The 19,086-nt window shown below is 39.5% G+C and overlaps 1 protein-coding gene across 1 annotated transcript; it reads left to right on the forward strand.

The window, feature by feature from the left end:
* The first annotated feature begins 5,100 nt into the window (after positions 1 to 5,100).
* On the forward strand, positions 5,101 to 13,426 carry LOC117262046 (olfactomedin-like). The gene is made up of 5 exons (XM_033634679.2): positions 5,101 to 5,257; positions 5,435 to 5,593; positions 9,413 to 9,625; positions 10,021 to 10,153; positions 12,334 to 13,426. The coding sequence occupies exons 1-5, from the start codon at positions 5,162 to 5,164 to the stop codon at positions 13,179 to 13,181; spliced, it is 1,449 nt and encodes a 482-aa protein (XP_033490570.1). The 5' UTR covers positions 5,101 to 5,161; the 3' UTR covers positions 13,182 to 13,426.
* Positions 13,427 to 19,086: the final 5,660 nt, after the last annotated feature.

Consider the following 19,086-nt stretch of genomic DNA (forward strand, 5'->3'; position numbering starts at 1 on the left):
ACAGGACAGTGACCCCAAACACACCTCCAGGCTGTGTAAGGGCTATTTGACCAAGAAGGAGAGTGATGGAGTGCTGCGGCAGATGACCTGGCCTCCACAGTCACCGGACCTGAACCCAGCCGAGATGGTTTGGGTGAGCTGGACCGCAGAGTGAAGGCAAAGGGGCCAACAAGTGCTAAACACCTCTGGGAACTCCTTCAAGACTGTTGGAAAACCATTTCAGGTGACTACCTCTTGAAGCTCATCGAGAGAATGCCAAGAGTGTGCAAAGCAGTAATCAGAGCAAAGGGTGGCTATTTTGAAGAAACTAGAATATAAAACATGTTTCCAGTTATTTCACCTTTTTTTGTTAAGTACATAACTCCACGTGTTCATTCATAGTTTTGATGCCTTCAGTGAGAATCTACAATGTAAATAGTCATGAAAATAAAGAAAACGCATTGAATGAGAAGGTGTGTCCAAACTTTTGGCCTGTACTGTATGTAATGGATAATAGACAAACTGTCAACAATCAATAAAATTTTGACCACATAAAATAGACTAAAAACGCTCATAACTAGACTAACTCATCTCCATATCAGAAAGGCTAGTTTCCAAAGCATTGAAAGTAGTCAAGTTTCAAGGGTTCATTTATTGTCATCTTACAACACAGGATCACACAACAAAATGCAGTTGTAGTTCCTTTAAAAATAGAAAAAGAAAAAAACAAACCAAAAAATGTAATGCATTGAGTGTTTTTTTTTTTTTTTAAATTTGCAACAGGATATATGAAAAACAATAAAAACAGCATTAACTACAAAACTGTTGAATTTTCGGGGCAGATAATATGACCAGCATCTCAACATTAAAAATTCAACAACGAAACTGTTATGACAGTTCAACTTAGGACCCAAATGTAAACACAGCCAAGGAACTGGGAATGGTTAAAGCCACAGTGTGTAGGAATTTCTCCCATCTAATGTTGAAATCGTATATTACATTCAAATGGATAGTGCACTCTAGTGCCTCACTTTTTCAAACGTGTATTGCAACAACAGTAGCCGCTGTGTACCAAAAAGCTGGCTGATAACATCGATGAAACAATGTCATCCAATACTACATGGAGTATTCATTCAGGCTCCTACACAGACACACGTGACGTGAGTTGACAAACCCCCTCCTCACCATGCTGGCTGTGTTTACAACATAGGACTGTTGGGGCGGGTGTAAATCAAAACAAACCAATCACGTCTTGTCTTTTGACAACTGACAAGTGGCTCAACCTCACACACCTCATCCCTCTCCTCGTATCACTGCACCACTGATAGCGGCGCTGGCCTGCCTGTTGGGGGAAAAAAATGACAGGCAGGCCAGCAGGCCAATCGCAGCATTTAAAACCTAAAACCTTTCGGTAACACTTTATATTAAGGTGCTGTAATAAGCATTAAGCACAAATTAACAGTTAATGAGCACTTACAAGACGGTATAAGATGCTTATTAACATTAATAACATAATAAGACTATATAAGTGTTTATTACAGCATATCTGACAGTTAATATTGCTTATAGCAGCATTATAAGCACTTAATAGAAACTTTGGTAACAGTTTATAAATCTATACTAAATATTAATAAGATGTCTATTTACATTAATCATAATTTATAAGAGTTAATTATAGAATAATAACCACATTTATTACTGGTTTATAAGACACTATAAGACCCTATAAGATGAAATTAATAAGGTGTTTATTAATATTAATAAGACCTAAAGATTGTTAATAATAGTATACAACACATTTATTATTGGCTTATAAGATATTTTTGGGTACTAGAACATCCTTAAGAGTTTATAGACAATTTATCAATATTAACAAGATGTTTATTAACATTAATGAGACTATAAGAAGTTAATATAAATGCCATATTACGGTTAATAAATGCTTAATTATGCACTTATTAATAGTAAACAATGATCTTTGCAGCTACTGGATCTAAAGTGGGAACAGTGTCGTATAAATGTTAATAAATCATTAATATGCACTTATTAACAGCTCATAATGCATCTTTGCAGCTACTGAATCTAAAATGGGAACAGTGTCATATAAAGGTTAATAAATCATTAATATGCACTTATTAACAGCTCATATTGCATCTTTGCAGCTACTGGATCTAAAGTGGGAACAATGTCTTGTTGATATTCATAAACTCTTTATTATGCACTCACTGAAGTTAATAATTCTATTAATTATGCGCCTATTGCAACATCCAGATATCAATCATTATTTCAACATTAAAGAATTCTGATGCGTTCTTTTCACTCTAGTATGTTATTATTTTCTTTAGCAAAGGATCATAGGAATCTCATTTCCTCAAAATGGCATCCTGAGACAAACATGAGTTATTTGAACTTAAAAAATTGGAGTAGATTGATTCAGAGTTAGTTGCTTTATTCACTCGTGATGAGAATTCAGCCTACCAATGGTGGTGAAAACAACATATTTCCTTTTCATATTGATTTTTAATGCAACCACTATTGTCAAAAATAGGAAAAAAGGATTGGAAACCCTAATAGTTGAGTTCTAAAAACAAATGACAGATCTGAGTTCATTTGGCTTTTTCAAAAGTTTTGTTACTTAGATTGACTGTTTGGGAATACAGTGTTCCACAAAGCTCCCTGTAACTCATCAGTTTTCTGAAAGAGAGTGACAAAAGTCTCAACATCAGCCAGGCCAAAGGCGGCCATGTCAGTGATGTCCTCAGGCCAGTTGCTTAGGTCATACATGGTGGCAGCAGCCTTCTAGACACCCTCATCAAGGTTGCCAAACCGCATGGTGAGGTTGTCACAGAAGCCATTGATTAGTTTATCTTTCACTTTGTGGAAGTCATCATCCACTTGGGACTGTCTGAAATACAGAAGAAAAAACCTTTCGCTGTCACGATTGCTAAACATACACCGTAGCATATTAATTCCTCTCTAGGGAGTTTATTTTGTTTACCTGCATGGCTACAAGACCCCATCTGCAATGTCAGCCCATCCCTCTGAAAGAGAAGGCTCAGAATTAAACCCATAAACACATTTAATCTAACTTCCCTTGTTTTTAATCCACAGCCTAGTACTGAATTACTCTCACAATGGTTTCACAATAATAAAACACTTACACACTGAGCCTGATACAAACTTCAATTGCCAAAATGTATGAAATGCTCCTTTAACCTTACTGACGGAGAGGAATGAAGTCAGGCTATGGTGTTAGCAAATCAGCAGGAGTTAGCATGAACATGAAGCAGCCTATATCTATTAGCCTGCTCAACATAACACACAGCTCATGATGCTCCTAACACATTCACTCTGCTCGTCCTGCTTCACACAATTTATTGTTACTGTTGTATCTCAACCATATGCATCTTCACACACATTTCACTCACTTTAACTCACACAGAATGTCATTAGCGACGCACTAAGCTACTGAAGCTATTTCTAGCGGCACCCTCCACGAGCCACGACACACACACACACACACACACACACACTTAATCGCGGTTAAAGTCAATGTCAGTGTCACAGTTACACACTAAGGTTCAGCTAAAACATACTAGGCCTGTTATCTGGGTGTTCATTATACTCAGCTTACCTGTAGGAAATTTAGAAACATCACTGGCTGCTATTTCAAGCATGACCTTCTGTAACTAAAGTTGCTAGCCTAATTATTACTGACTGAATGAACCGAGCAACTGTTACACTTCTTCAGATTAACTGTAACATTACCGTCATTATCATAAACATCAAAATTTAGAACACACAGTCACATTTTATAACTCTGTAAGGCCATCATGCACATGATTAGCTGAGTTGCTAGTGTTAGCTATCGCAATGAACTAGAACTAGCTAAAAGTCAACAAGCTAACGTTAGCCTATAGCCTATTTTAACAAACTAACTTACCACAGGGGCAGAAACAGATGGCACATCGTCTTCAGAGTCCCAAAGCAAAGTGTTGCATCCTACTCCAGCTGGAGCAGCACTGGAGGAGCTTGCATCAGTTTTTTCAACCATCTCAGCATTGCTAGGTTCTGTGCTCTGATGTGGAGTGGCGAGCACCCAGCGTGACCGCCATGTAGTGAGTTGAGTTCCGTGTGTGTGCATGCGTGCGCATGTGGAGCCAGATCAGGTGCAGCAAAAGCCACTGTATTTTTGCTGTTCATAAGTTTTTATTGAAATTATTCAAGCGACAAGAGCGACGTTCAGATACCCATACATAATGACGTTGTAAATAACACCCATTTTGATATTGCTTTGACTTTTATTTTTGCTGTCCTGGAATTGTCCCAGACACATCATCTTTGTGTCCTAGTAGCAATTTTTATAGTCTCTGGGACGTCGGGACACCATTAGTTTCAAGCCCTGAGAGCATATTAATGATTTATTAACCTTTATACGACACTGTTCCCACTTTAGATCTGGTAGCTGCAAAGGATCATTATTAACTAATTGATAATTAATTTAATCTGATAGGGTCTTATAGTGTCTTATAAACCGGTAATAAATGTGGTTATTATTCTATAATTAACCCTTATAAATCATAATTAATGTAAACAGACATCTTATTAATATTTAGGATAGCTTTATAAACTGTTTCTAAGTTTCTATTAAGTGCTTATAATGCTCCTATATGCAATAATAACTGTGTTAATTATGCTATAATTAACACATATAGTCTTATTAATGGTAATAAACATCTTATTCTGTCTTATAAGTGCTCATTAACTGTTAATTGGTGCTTATTAAGCATTATTACAGTACCCTAATATAAAGTGTTACCGTATTTGGTTTACATTATAAAATACATTACTGCATTGTAATGTTTTAAGAGTGTTTTTGACAGATACTTCTTTACATTTGGTCTGGCAAAGCTTTTTTTAAACAGGGGAACACACTGCAGGTGGATATGACAAAGAGGAAATAATAACCGGTGAGAGGGTGAGGGGTGAAGTAAGGGGGAAATATGAGGAACTCATGGGTTGAGCACATCCGTTGGGAAACTCCATGCTATTGCATTTTTGGAGTTTCACATCCACATGAGTGGTTCTCAGGCTCCGTGGTGACTCATTAGTGATGAGAAGCCAGTCAGGAAAACGTGTGTTTGTTGTAAATGAGTATATAAGAGAAAACAGAGGAGGAGGGATGATAATTTCAGTACTGGCAGCTTCTGTCCTTGTCAGTCCAACATTCATCTCTCCAGCTGTAAACATGCTGCTGCTGCTCCTACTGCTGTCATCAGTGAGTTACACTTGATTTCCTACTCTTACAAACCAAGGACAAAAGTCCTTGAACACTTTATAACATTAAACTGAGGCTTTTCTTCTTTCTTTTTTAGTTATTTTAGTGCAGTCTCTTTACTATCCTTATAAGTCTCCTGTATTGAACATCAGTGTTTTTATGTGTGTGTGACTGCAGGGTGTTGGCAAGGCTCAGCGTGTGATGGGCCAGAAGAATAATGGCTCGTGCGTTTGTGAGGTGAACTCCAAAATGTGGTCATTCCCTGCTGCGAGTTACGGGGCCGTGCTGCAGCAGGTTCAGTCCTGTGAGGGATCACTGAAGAGCCTGCAGGAAATGGTAAGAACTAAGGTTAACCAGCACCATTTTATAGTAGCCAGTGTGGTACGTAACTCAGTCGAGTCCAGTTCAGTTCCACCTCTTATTTGATGGATTATATTTTAACAGTGGTGTTGAGCCATAAGCACTAGTAATAAGGATTTATTATAATTATTATTAAAGCAACAATGATAGGTTTTCAATGTGGTGAGTCCCCAGGACCCACAGGTGGTCATTTGAATGGGTCCCCAATAAAAAAAATGACAAATTGTAGTGTTAAACTGGTGTTTTCTGTTCTGTGGTTCTAATTATGGTTCTATTCATGTATGTTGAAAATGTATTTGAAAGTTAAACAAATAAAATCCCAAATCTGAAAACCTTATTAAAGAGAGCAGCAAGGGATGCGAGAAGGGGTGAGAGCAGGGATGAGAGCAGGTGGGCAGGTGGACAGGTGTCAGATTTGTTCAGAGCACCAGAACAAATGGTAAATGGACTGGACTTGTATAGCACTTTTCTAGTCTACTGACCACTCAGTGCACTACAACACTACATGTCACATTCAGCCATTCACACACACATTCACACACCGGTGGCTAAGGCTACCATACAAGGTGCCACCTCCTACTCAGTAACTATTCACACGCAATCACACACCAATGGAACAGCCATTGGGAGCAAACTGGGGTTCAGTATCTTGCCCAAAGACACTATGATATGTAGACTAGAGTGAGTCAGTGGTTTCTCTGATATGAGAAATGCTTTCTAGTGAAGTCACCTGAGGCCACAGTTTCAACATGGATTGGTTGTTAACAATGTAGCATCGGGAAAAAAATGAGTCCCCGGGATGCATTGATAGTGAGTTTATGATGTCCTTTCAGACTTTAATGCATCAGGGACACAGGACACGTACCTGGCAACATCACTTTTATTATCGGGCACATGCATAGATTGACCCCAGGTGGTGCTCAAGCACCTGCCCTTTTGCCCTGAGAGCTCTCCTCTCCTCTCCTCTCCTCTTGTCTTATATTTTCCCCTTCTCCTCTTTCTTTTTTAAATAGTCACGCACTAATTCTTATAATTATCTTCTTAATACGCTTTAAATATTCTTAAGAATCCCAGAGAACAGACGTGTGCACCCTGTGCTTCTCCTCTCCTCCTCTGCAATCTTTACACACCATAAACCCCAAATTGCATGTCATTTTTGTTTGTTTTAATTCTCAAAGACATAAGGTCAGAGATGTAAACATTATTTCAAAATGAGTTTTGATTTTAAAAGACACATGAAAGTGTGTAAGTAATTCAGAGTTTGTCTCCACCCAATCTGGGCAGAGTTGGAGGGAGACGGTGTGGTTTTACACAAGACTAGCTGACTTGTTGTTAAGTTTAATGGTGGGTTGTTGCCCATGTTAGGCTGGCTGGGATATGTTCAATAGTAGTCTAATGTCACAACAGAGATAAAGTACAGTACAGGCCAAAAGTTTGGACACACCTTCTCATTCAATGCGTTTTCTTTATTTTCATGACTATTTACATTGTAGATTCTCACTGAAGGCATCAAAACTATGAATGAACACATGTGGAGTTATGTACTTAACAAAAAAAGGTGAAATAACTGAAAACATGTTTTATATTCTAGTTTCTTCAAAATAGCCACCCTTTGCTCTGATTACTGCTTTGCACACTCTTGGCATTCTCTCCATGAGCTTCAAGAGGTAGTCACCTGAAATGGTTTTCCAACAGTCTTGAAGGAGTTCCCAGAGGTGTTTAGCACTTGTTGGCACCTTTGCCTTCACTCTGCGGTCCAGCTCACCCCAAACCATCTCGATTGGGTTCAGGTCCGGTGACTGTGGAGGCCAGGTCATCTGCCACAGCACTCCATCACTCTCCTTCTTGGTCAAATAGCCCTTACACAGCCTGGAGGTGTGTTTGGGGTCATTGTCCTGTTGAAAAATAAATGATGGTCCAACTAAACGCAAACCGGATGGGATGGCATGTCGCTGCAGGATGCTGTGGTAGCCATGCTGGTTCAGTGTGCCTTCAATTTTGAATAAATCCCCAACAGTGACACCAGCAAAACACCCCCACACCATCACACCTCCTCCTCCATGCTTCACAGTGGGAACCAGGCATGTGGAATCCATCCGTTCACCTTTTCTGCGTCTCACAAAGACACGGCAGTTGGAACCAAAGATCTCAAATTTGGACTCATCAGACCAAAGCACAGATTTCCACTGGTCTAATGTCCATTCCTTGTGTTTCTTGGCCCAAACAAATCTCTCGTGCTTGTTGCCTCTCCTTAGCAGTGGTTTCCTAGCAGCTATTTGACCATGAAGGCCTGATTGGCGCAGTCTCCTCTTAACAGTTGTTCTAGAGATGGGTCTGCTGCTAGAACTCTGTGTGGCATTCATCTGGTCTCTGATCTGAGCTGCTGTTAACTTGCGATTTCTGAGGCTGGTGACTCGGATGAACTTATCCTCAGAAGCAGAGGTGACTCTTGGTCTTCCTTTCCTGGGTCGGTCCTCATGTGTGCCAGTTTTGTTGTAGCGCTTGATGGTTTTTGCGACTCCACTTGGGGACACATTTAAAGTTTTTGCAATTTTCCGGACTGACTGACCTTCATTTCTTAAAGTAATGATGGCCACTCGTTTTTCTTTAGTTAGCTGATTGGTTCTTGCCATAATATGAATTTTAACAGTTGTCCAATAGGGCTGTCGGCTGTGTATTAACCTGACTTCTGCACAACACAACTGATGGTCCCAACCCCATTGATAAAGCAAGAAATTCCACTAATTAACCCTGATAAGGCACACCTGTGAAGTGGAAACCATTTCAGGTGACTACCTCTTGAAGCTCATGGAGAGAATGCCAAGAGTGTGCAAAGCAGTAATCAGAGCAAAGGGTGGCTATTTTGAAGAAACTAGAATATAAAACATGTTTTCAGTTATTTCACCTTTTTTTGTTAAGTACATAACTCCACATGTGTTCATTCATAGTTTTGATGCCTTCAGTGAGAATCTACAATGTAAATAGTCATGAAAATAAAGAAAACGCATTGAATGAGAAGGTGTGTCCAAACTTTTGGCCTGTACTGTATGCCGGAGTTTGGGGCAAACACTATCGTTACCTGGCTGTGCATGACGGCAGGTCAGGGAGACGTGATGCTGCTCTGCAGGGCACTCGATTTGCATGCTGCTGTCACAAGTGAAATTGAAGAGAGAGGGGCAAGGGCTCGACTCAAATGCTGTTGTGATTGCTATTTACTTCATAGACCACTAATGTGTGTATATTGTGGCATTGTTTTCTTTATTGTTGCTTGTTTCAGATAAATGATATATGTAGAAAGTGAAATTTTTCAGAAAGGATATCCTTTTTTCCACATGATCTCTTGCCCTGCAAATGTCTGTGTCTGGCACTGGTTATTATCATTATATGGATTAAGTATTAATTATATAATTGTGATTATTATGATTACTGTCAGCATTTGGACTCTTCAATTCACCCACCTTGCATGTCTTGTGACTGTTTATAGACACAGTGTCCAGTAAAAAGAAGGTCATTTCTGGGGCGTTGGTGGCTTAGTGGATAGAGCAGGCGCCCCATATACAAGGCTGTTGCCGCAGCGGCCCGGGTTCGAGTCCAGCCTATGGCCCTTTGCTGCATGTCATCCCCCTCTCTCTCTCCCCCTTTCACACTTGGCTGTCCTATCCATTAAAGACGAAAATGCCCAAAAACATATCTTTAAAAAAAAAAGAAGGTCATTCCTTGAATATTTCTTGTACTTGAAACTGGAATCCTGAGAGCACATTAAGCCCAAGAGTTTTTTTCTGTGCTTCCCTGCAGGTAGAGCTATCCAGCCAGCGGCTCCCTGAGATCCTGGCTCTGATCAAGAATTTGACAGACCGACTGGAGCCTCACCAGTACTTGCACAACCAGGGCCTTTACACAGACTTGTCTCTGCACCTGCTGAGCCAGGAGCTCAGCCAGCTGGAGACAGACATTGTCTCCATCCACAGCCAGTTAAACAACACCCAAACACGGACACTCTCCAAAGAGGTATGGCAGAACATGGAAACTAAACACCAACATGACTAAAAAGTGATTCCTCAAGTTGCAGAGCAATAGCCTACATGAGTATCATAAAGTAAAACGACTAAACTCTATGTAAAAACTGGGCTGTTGCATTAGCAAATAGCAATATAACACAGCAAAGAGTAAAATAATATATATAAATAAGAATGCTGTATCATGTTAGCTTATAGTGTCATGTCATGAGTATAAAACAGAAAGAAAAGGGTCAACCGAAATTTTGTGATTTATCAAAAGAATTAATATGATCATATGAAGACATAACTGAGTTATTTGAAATATTTTTAAGTTTAAATGTGAAGGGTTACCATATTCATCATGTCAATTGTCTGTGTGCAATGTTGTAAATGTGTGTGTGTTAGGTGGGTAAACTGCGTGCAGATGTAGTCAGGATGAAAATGTCAGACACAATTAACATGAAGACTGTCAAAGAGAAACTGCGCTATCTGAAGAACACTGCTGAATCCTGCAAGTCAATCCCCAAAGACTTCAGAGGTAAGTGTGTGCGTGTGTGTGTGTGTGTGTGTGTGTGTGTGAGTGAGACAATATGACTTCAGTTACCTTAGGGGACACACAACACATTTTCATCCCAGCTCGTCAGATATCACCACTTTGTCAGTGGACTTTCACGTGTACATATTACATGCTAGGTATCCTACTATGTCTGTTGTTGGTATTTGGGGACTGCATGTTAATGTACGCTTGTGACATGCAGTGTGTCTTTCCAAAATACACTTCTGTTTTCATTTGTTAGATGCATACAGTCTTTTTCAAAATAAACTTACGTTGCTAAAACACCCTGTACTTATGTTGATTTCCTTGCAAAGTAAAGCCAGTACCAGCCCATCGCATTGGCAGTATAGGTGAATGCTGAGGGCACTGTCATCCATAGGGGGCGTCACAAATGGGGAAAGAAAAAAAATCGAAATGTTTAACTTTTACTATTTTTTAGTAATACTATTACAACTATTATTTTGAAATATTACATGAGGCCACAACAACATAACTACATAGCAAAGTCTACTAAATAATAGAGAGGCCTTTTTTTCTGAGTTCCTGCCTGACCCCCCTCCCCAGCTTGTCACACTTATCTGATGTCACATGAAGCCTGAAACACGCTGTATCGTTATCATGTGAAAGCGACGAAAACTCTCTGGTGCCCACTCATCTACCACTACACTACTGAGAGAAGTGGATGTGCACAGACAGAACATGTAAAAAAACAGAGAGCTTATTTCTACCTCTAAGCAGCCAGTGGAACATCTTATAGAGGTTGCATTTATTTAAATTGAGAAGCGTTCAAGCTCTGTTCAGTAAAAATGAGTATTAGGAGAGGGTAAATTACAACGCTCTCATGTGTTCAAAATCTTGTAAACTTGAATAAATACAGCTGTTTGAAGGAGAAATTTGTTTATGTTTTCACAGCACTATGAAATAGATATTTGAGAGGGAATTATGATGTATCATTTATCATAAAAAAGGCCTTTGGCTTTTTTTTTAAAAAGATGTTTTACACACGAAAGGTTATGTTAAAGGTTGTTTCGTAAATGCGTATTATTGAATTTGTGCTTATTCAAAGGTAGTGTAATGACGAACTGAATGACTTAAAAAACTGTTCATTTATGTTTTATTGTGTAGATTACTGTGTTTCCCTGGCACAAAAGAAGAATGAAAGAATGAACAACAACAAACAAACAAACAAAATTGGCTATTGGCCAAATTGTTATTTTAAACATTGGTATCAGTATCGGCCCAGAATTTCAAAATTGGTGGATCTCTAGTTCAATTAGAAAGTTAATTTGTACATTTTATTATTACTTTATCATGTCATATATTGTCGGTGAAGATTCTCAGTCATCCAGGTCATGGTAATCGTAAGTGCCAATACCGTAGCTAGTTGATCCCTCCTCAGATGACTTCACAAACAGAGGGGTTGGCTTATGACACTACTTATCACCCACCTACAATGCAGTCTCGGGATCCCTCCCCAGACAATTTCACACCTATTCACCCCTGGTCCCACCTGACCCTAACGACTCACATGGTGGCCAGGTGGGTCAACGACTCACATTGTGACCTTAACGACTCTGAAACTAAGAGCTCACGTGACCCCTATGACTCTGCAAGGGTTCCCACCCACACAAGGTTTATAGCCTGCGACTTTGTACCAGTCATTCAGAACTGAAGAAGCTTCTTGGATGAGAGGTGAAACGTCTTCAAGAAACGCAAGCAAGTCCAGTTGCCTACGCTATTAGCACTTACGAATGTCATATATTATTTTATTGTTTATTCTTCTGAACAAGATAATCTGATAATTGATTTATATGATTATTATAACACATGTACCACGTTACTGTACTGAAATTTGGTAATTTGGCATTTTCGTAACAAATGTGCAGTACTTTGACTATTGAGCTGCAGCAAACATGTTTTTTTTTTGTTTGTTTTTTAAATGTGCTAGAACCGCCACTGAACAAAAGCATGTGGTATATGTACATGTACATGTACATATGTATATATATATACATATATATGTATGTATGTACACATATATATACATATATATATATATATATATATACAGAGACAGAGAGAGAGAGAGAGAGAGAGAGAGAGAGATGATAGATGATATTATAAACTGTGCTGGACATTTGCCTTCTCATCTCTGTTTCCAGGTCAGTACCCGCACTGCCTCAAAGGCCTGATGTCCAACATTAGCGATCCTGTCACGACCAAGGTCAGTCCCTATGGTAAGAGCTATATATCTGGATCTTGGGGCAAACAGGCCCAGGTGGACAGTGAAGGGCAGAGGAACAGCTACTGGGTTCAGCCTCTGCTCAACAGCCACATCTGGGGCAACACCCTGCGCGTATATCAAACCCATGAAGACTTCATGGCCTCCGCCAACCATAGGGACTTTACCTTTGCTCCATCCTACACTCACGCAGACGCCATTGAGGGTCCCAGTGCTACTTTATATGGTGAAGCACTGTACTACCACTGCTACCGCTCTGCAGATGTCTGCCGCTATGACCTGAACAGCAACACTGTCAAGCGGGTGACACTGCCAGGAACTGGCGTGGGCTTCAACAACAAGTTCCCATATTGTTACTATGACTGCCGGGCCAATACTGATGTGGATATAGAGGCAGATGAGATGGGACTATGGGCCCTCTATGCCACTGTTGGTAACCATGGTAATCTAGTGGTGAGCCGGCTAATTTGGGACAATGAGGCTGAGACACTTAATGTCTCACAGACATGGGAGACAAGGATTTTCAAGAGGGCAGTGAGCAATGCCTTCATGGTGTGCGGTGTGCTCTATGCCACTCGTTATGTTGACGAACACAGCGAGGAGGTGTTCTACGCCTTCGACACAGCAACAGGCAAAGAAGACAACTCACTGGCACTGCCAATGGAGAAGGTAGCTAAAGGAGTGGCCAGCCTGAGCTATAACCCCACCAACAGGATGATCTACATGTATAACGATGGATATCTACTGGCCTACCAGGCCCACTTCTGAGCTTAAACTGTTGTAACTGGCTATTTCCTGCAATTTATTCATGCATATCATGTACAACAAGAATTACACATAACTAAAGGTGATGCAGCTCAATATATGTCGAACCATATCGTATTAGCAGTCAGGTATTCAGTGTTGTTATTTGTAGAGCATATCACATACTGTAAGTGGTAACAAATGTTTGTAATGTAACACAGAATGTTATCAAGTTGGACAATCAATAAAAATAAATCACATAATAAAAACTGTTTTACTTTAATAGCATTTTTCCAATAGTGAATAGAAAAGTGAATGGAATATTTACATTTAAAAGATGCCCAGATGGAATTGGTGATAGGAGCACCGTTCTCTGTGATTTCTGCAGTAAGGAATTTTCGTACCATCGCAGCATGTCAAGCCTGAAATATCACCTCAACGCAAAGCATTTCGCAACAAATCCAGAGGTCCGAACTAGCACAGCCTTTGATGCAAAATGGATTGCAATGGACTGTAAAGCAATTTCGGTGGTAGAGGATAGGAGGGCAATTGTGTTGAAAATCCAGCAGCTTTACTATGACACATCTGCTAAAATTCATTTGAACTGAATTTTTTTCAATACGTCCCATTAGCGAAAGTTGATGTATGCGATTACACCAACACACATGTAATTAATTAGATTAGACAGCCCTAATATATATGTGTGTATATATATATATATATATATATATATATGTATGTATGTATATACTGTATATATAAAACCTTGTGATGACAGATAAACTGAAGCATAAATATGATGACCACGATGACCTTCAACATGCCCACAAAAGTGAATTCATCTAACAACAGTAATCATCTGCTCTTGTCATATTGGTATGTTTGAGCTGCCGTATTCCTGTTTGAAAATCTGAGGGTCCTAGACAGTTATATGTTTCCTGTGAGGAACTCTCTCCACAGGATTCCCAAACTGTCAGTGCGTCCTAATAGGGGGAGAGTCTGTGTTTAATGTGGACAAAAGTCCTAAATATGACTGGCCATGATTTTCATAGCTCTTCACACATTCCCTTATAAAATATCCCACCCCATATGTCAGTGCATCTCAGCAGTGGTGTACAGTAACAAAGTACATTTACTTGAGTATTTTTTGGAAACTTTTTACTTTGACTTCACTACATTTGAAGACATAAAAAGACAATATTAAGACTATGATTTCAGCAGAAGATGGAGATGAAGATTCCTCTCCAGATCACCGATGGCCAAACCTCAGGTCCATGTTTGGAGTTTTTAAGATGAAGAATTATTTGTATTGTTTAAAATGATTGCTCTTATTACAGTGCACAAACTTCATCATAGCCTACAAGAATTTGGCATCCAACCCGTGAAAACATTTGGTGGTCTGTAAACATGTACTTTATTCGAGATAAATATTTTAAACACAGTTGTCTACGCTTGTAGTGGCTGCAGTTTTTGTGCTGTTTGGTCAAATGACTGTTTATGGATTTGTCAGCAACTTGTCATACACTGTTAGATTGTTTTTTATTCAGCATTTTCACTTTAGCTTTGAATTCATGTAGGACCAGGTGTTGTGTGTGTGTACAACAATGCAATGAGATAAAAAACAAACAAACTAATAAATAGATAAAATAAAAAGGTAAGTACTCCAGCACTTTAAATCAAGTAACAATTTGACTCCATAACTTTCACTTGTATCAGAGTAGTAATTGACCAGGAATTACTATACTTTTCAGGGTACACGGGGTACATGACCTTTGTAGCTGCCATGTCTGTCCCCTATGTCCCTGGAACTTTTCTGTACTGTAAATTGTGTTGGAAAGCCATTGAATTCAATTTAACAAGTGAGCGCTCGTTTTTCAAAGATATCCTGAAGACACCATGAGTGGGTGGGCAAGGTACATGCTGCTGCTTCTTCTGTTGTCATGACAGTAGAGAGGCATGCTCCCTCTGTAAGCACGAGTGGGGAGGTTGTACGGATACTGTATTTTATGTTTGCAGAAAAAATGTACAGCAAACAAGCCAGCAAGAGGCAAGCAATGTCAGCTGAGTTGTGCAGTTTTTGATAACAGTGTCTGACATTAAATGATGCTATTGATGCACTGGGCAGCTCCTTCAGTGACAGGCTGTTTCACCCACGGTGTTTGACAGAGAGATACTGCAGGTCCTTCCTTCCTGCTGCTGTCAGACTATCCACCTTATTCCTAGCCCCCATGATCCCTTGCGGGAATTATGTGTGTGACTTCCGGTGTTGAACCGAAACTGGCGATTTCCAGTGGTAACAGTTTGTTTACAGTACTGTATTCTTCTTTCCAAGAGCAATTGGGAAATAAAATGTGGAACACACCACCTGTTATAGCTCAAAGAGGATTATGTGATCATACCTCTGCCATCTCTGACAGACATCTCAAAGCATTGTTGTCTTTTTTGCATTCAACCGAGCACGCTAGCAATTAGCTTGCCTTACTCTGTTAAAATATTGTTAACTTTAACATGGTCTGTTCATATCTGCTCATTCTAAAGATGATTTCTGATGACTCATTAAGAGATACTTCATGCGTAAGTATCTCATTAAGAGATACTTACGCATTTGGCAAACATTTAAAATAATTCAGTATTAACTGTAGCTCCATGTAAAGTGAATAAATGTGATGTTTCCCAGCTAATCCTCAGCTCATCTGCGTTAACGACGCAGTTTACACATTTTTTTAACTTCTGATTTATTGAGGCTTTTTGTTCTGGTTACGTGTTCAACACACAGTTGCTGAAGACCAAGTTTTAGCTTAGACTGGTTGTTAGTTGTTACAGACACGGACAGTGCAACAGGTACCAGAGCTCCGCAAAGACATTTTAGAAAATGCTAAGTTAACTTTCGTTTAATATTTGTTAAAAAATAAATCAGTATTTGCTAAACTGAAGGCAAATTACTTTCGAAAAGAATGAGCATTGACGGTTAGCCACTATGGGAATAACTAGCTTACTGCTACTTCTGCTATCTCACGGGAAGTTGCGCACATAATCATTTCTACAGTAGTGCCCTCAGGAATAAGGTGGATAGGCTCATTCGAGATGAACTGCGCCTCGCCTGGAAAGTAGATGAGATCAGCACGTGTGTATTGTACATATTGAACATCTTCTCCCTCAATTGAATAGGCTGGATGGTATTAAAAGCACTTGAGAAATCACAAAACATGAGTCTCACAGGGCTGCCAGATGTTTCTAGATGGGAGTGGATCCGATGGAGCAGGTAAAGGATGGCATCGTCCACTCCCATATTCGCCTGGTAGCCAAACTGCAGGGGGTCGTGATGTTCTTTCACCTGGGGTTGGAGGCGAACCAGCACGAGCCTCTCCAGAACCTTCATGAGGTGGAAGTTAACACCACAGGTCTGTAATCATTTAATTCCCTGGGGTGGCTCTTCTTTGGCACAGGTATTAAACATGATGTTTACAATGCTGCTGGGGGTCTCTCTACACCCATGCTCAAGTTGTAAACATAATGGAGTACTCCACACCGTTCATTAGTGCACAGCCTGATGATACCTGCTGTGATACCATCAGGGCTGGCTGCCTTGCCTGGTCAAAAGACTTACATCCTGTCCGATATGATGTCAATTTATTATGTATTATGTGATAATGTTATTAGACTCATATATCAGTTTGTCTCTAGTCTCCAATTGTTTTAATTATGATAGACTGAGCATTAGAATGCTTTACAGGCGATCTGTAATTTATGTTCATGGTTCAACCTCCAATTTACATGAATTCTCATGTAAATCAGCATTATATCAGTTTGTTGCTGCAAAGCACACCTGTCCCCTCAACTACATAGTTTAAATCAATTGTCACTGACTATATGGGTAATATGTTCAGGAGGAAAAACAAAAAATCAAGACAACAGCTGTCATTAAAAATCAGTCAGATACAGTCAGGGCTTCACATCTGCACAGAATGTTGCCAGAAGTTAGCGGCTTCTTTGACCAAATGGAAGTACTTGTGCAGTTGCATCATATGGTGCCAGCTTCTTTTTCTGAGGCTTAAGGAAGCTTTAATGGTCCTCAGAACCTGGCTCTGAAGCACAATGATAAAGTCTTAGCTCAACAGTGTTGCTGTGTGTCATATTCACAAAGATAAACTGGATTGCTTAAAAAGGAGACTGAGCGATTCATTGCAGCTAAGGAGAGGCGCAGAAACACGTTTGGGTGCTTCACCTAGACTAGATAGGTATACAGACAGCCGCAATAACTTCCAATAGCAGCAGCCTGGTGAAAAGCACTGAGGACAGTATGGTGTCTTGACATACGCTGCAAAATAGGATGATGGATGATAGGAAGGATGTTTTACGGGAGTTTAATGTGGTGTTACTATTTTATTTTTTTAATTGCACTTTAATAAATGGCTACTTATCATCTTGAGCCTTGAGGGTCATTTGTGTCAACACAGCTAGAACTCGGTGTCTCTGAGTTTTTATTTCATCATTTAATTTATGATTTTGATAATTAATTAAAGCACTTGAGTCAGTCCGTGGTTGATGTACTGTGGCTACCCACTGCAGAAGATGACCTCTTTCCCTAGTCATCAGGTGTTTTTAGTTATTAAGTTTGGTTGCTTAGCTGCTAAGAACAAGTGCAATTGAATGGGAGAGAATTTTTTAAAAATCATCAAAAAAAATCATCTTACTCCTGAACAATCTGTCCCCAATAATTCTGAAATGATGGCTATGCTCCTGTCCAATACTTTATAGGAGTGCCAGGCGAGCCTGGCCATGAAGTTACCAAAAGTGCATTTGGCATGCTCCTGATGCACTGGGTGGGTGTGATTTGGCTGCGCTGCTGGGTTCATGAAAACAGAGCCCGTGGTTTCCTGTTGTGCACACAGAGCAGCAACTAACCATTGACTTGTGGAGGTGAAGATTTAAAAACAAATGCTCTGTACAGAGAAAAAAACTCCACAACAGATGAAGAGAGACAGACTGAGATAGTGCATCATAGCAAAGTTGAACATTTTAAGTGTCAGCGATGTAACTTTCTGAATGAATGCTTTTGTCCCTGGTCTCAAAACAAGCGACTAAAATACCTATTTGGAAATTAACACATCCATTAACATTTCATCAGTCTGCTTTTCAGGGTTACTGGAAATGTTGGTATTGCCAGTGTTAGAAGAAGTCAGGCATGTGCACAGGTAGATCCCAGGTGGTGCAGAATCACCTGCCCTTTTGCCCCTCTATCTAGATAAATGCCCTTTTAGCAAGACATATTTTTTTTTTCTTTTAGTAGTTTTATATTTTATTTAGTTTTTGAATTTGGCTCGTGGCATCAATTCTCCATTAAAAGTGTGTTGTATGCCCGACAACTGCATTTGAGTTGAACCCTTGCCCTTCCCTCTTTAGCTTCCCTGGTGGCTGCTGTTGTGATCTAAGCCTTAACACTGGGCAGCATTTGTTGGGACCTGACCTCGTAACATGCCTCCAAATAAAGTATCAAAATGGCTATCAGAAATTATAAAGAATTATTATTAATAATTATTAATTATGTTAAATAATGTGACTTAATTTACATTAAATCATAAATTATATCAGTCTTAAAAAATACATTAAACTATCAATTAGGAATTTTTATTAATAATTAAATTAAGTCAAGTCAAGTCAGTTTATTTATATAGCACATTTAAAAACAACAGATGTTGACCAAAGTGCTTCACATAACACAGAAATTATCAATCAAAATATAGTAAATTAGTAAAGGCATATAATATCTTGGTGACATAAAATTGTAGCACAAGCAGCGATTGGACAACCAACAAATAAAAAATACAATCGAATAAACACAAGAGCCTGTCTACACGATAACAATTAAAAGGCTAAAGAAAAAAGGTGAGTCTTCAGATGTGCTTTGAAGACTTCGATGGAGGGGGAA

Source organism: Epinephelus lanceolatus, chromosome 5, assembly GCF_041903045.1.
Source record: "Epinephelus lanceolatus isolate andai-2023 chromosome 5, ASM4190304v1, whole genome shotgun sequence".
Classification (NCBI taxonomy): domain Eukaryota; kingdom Metazoa; phylum Chordata; class Actinopteri; order Perciformes; family Serranidae; genus Epinephelus; species Epinephelus lanceolatus.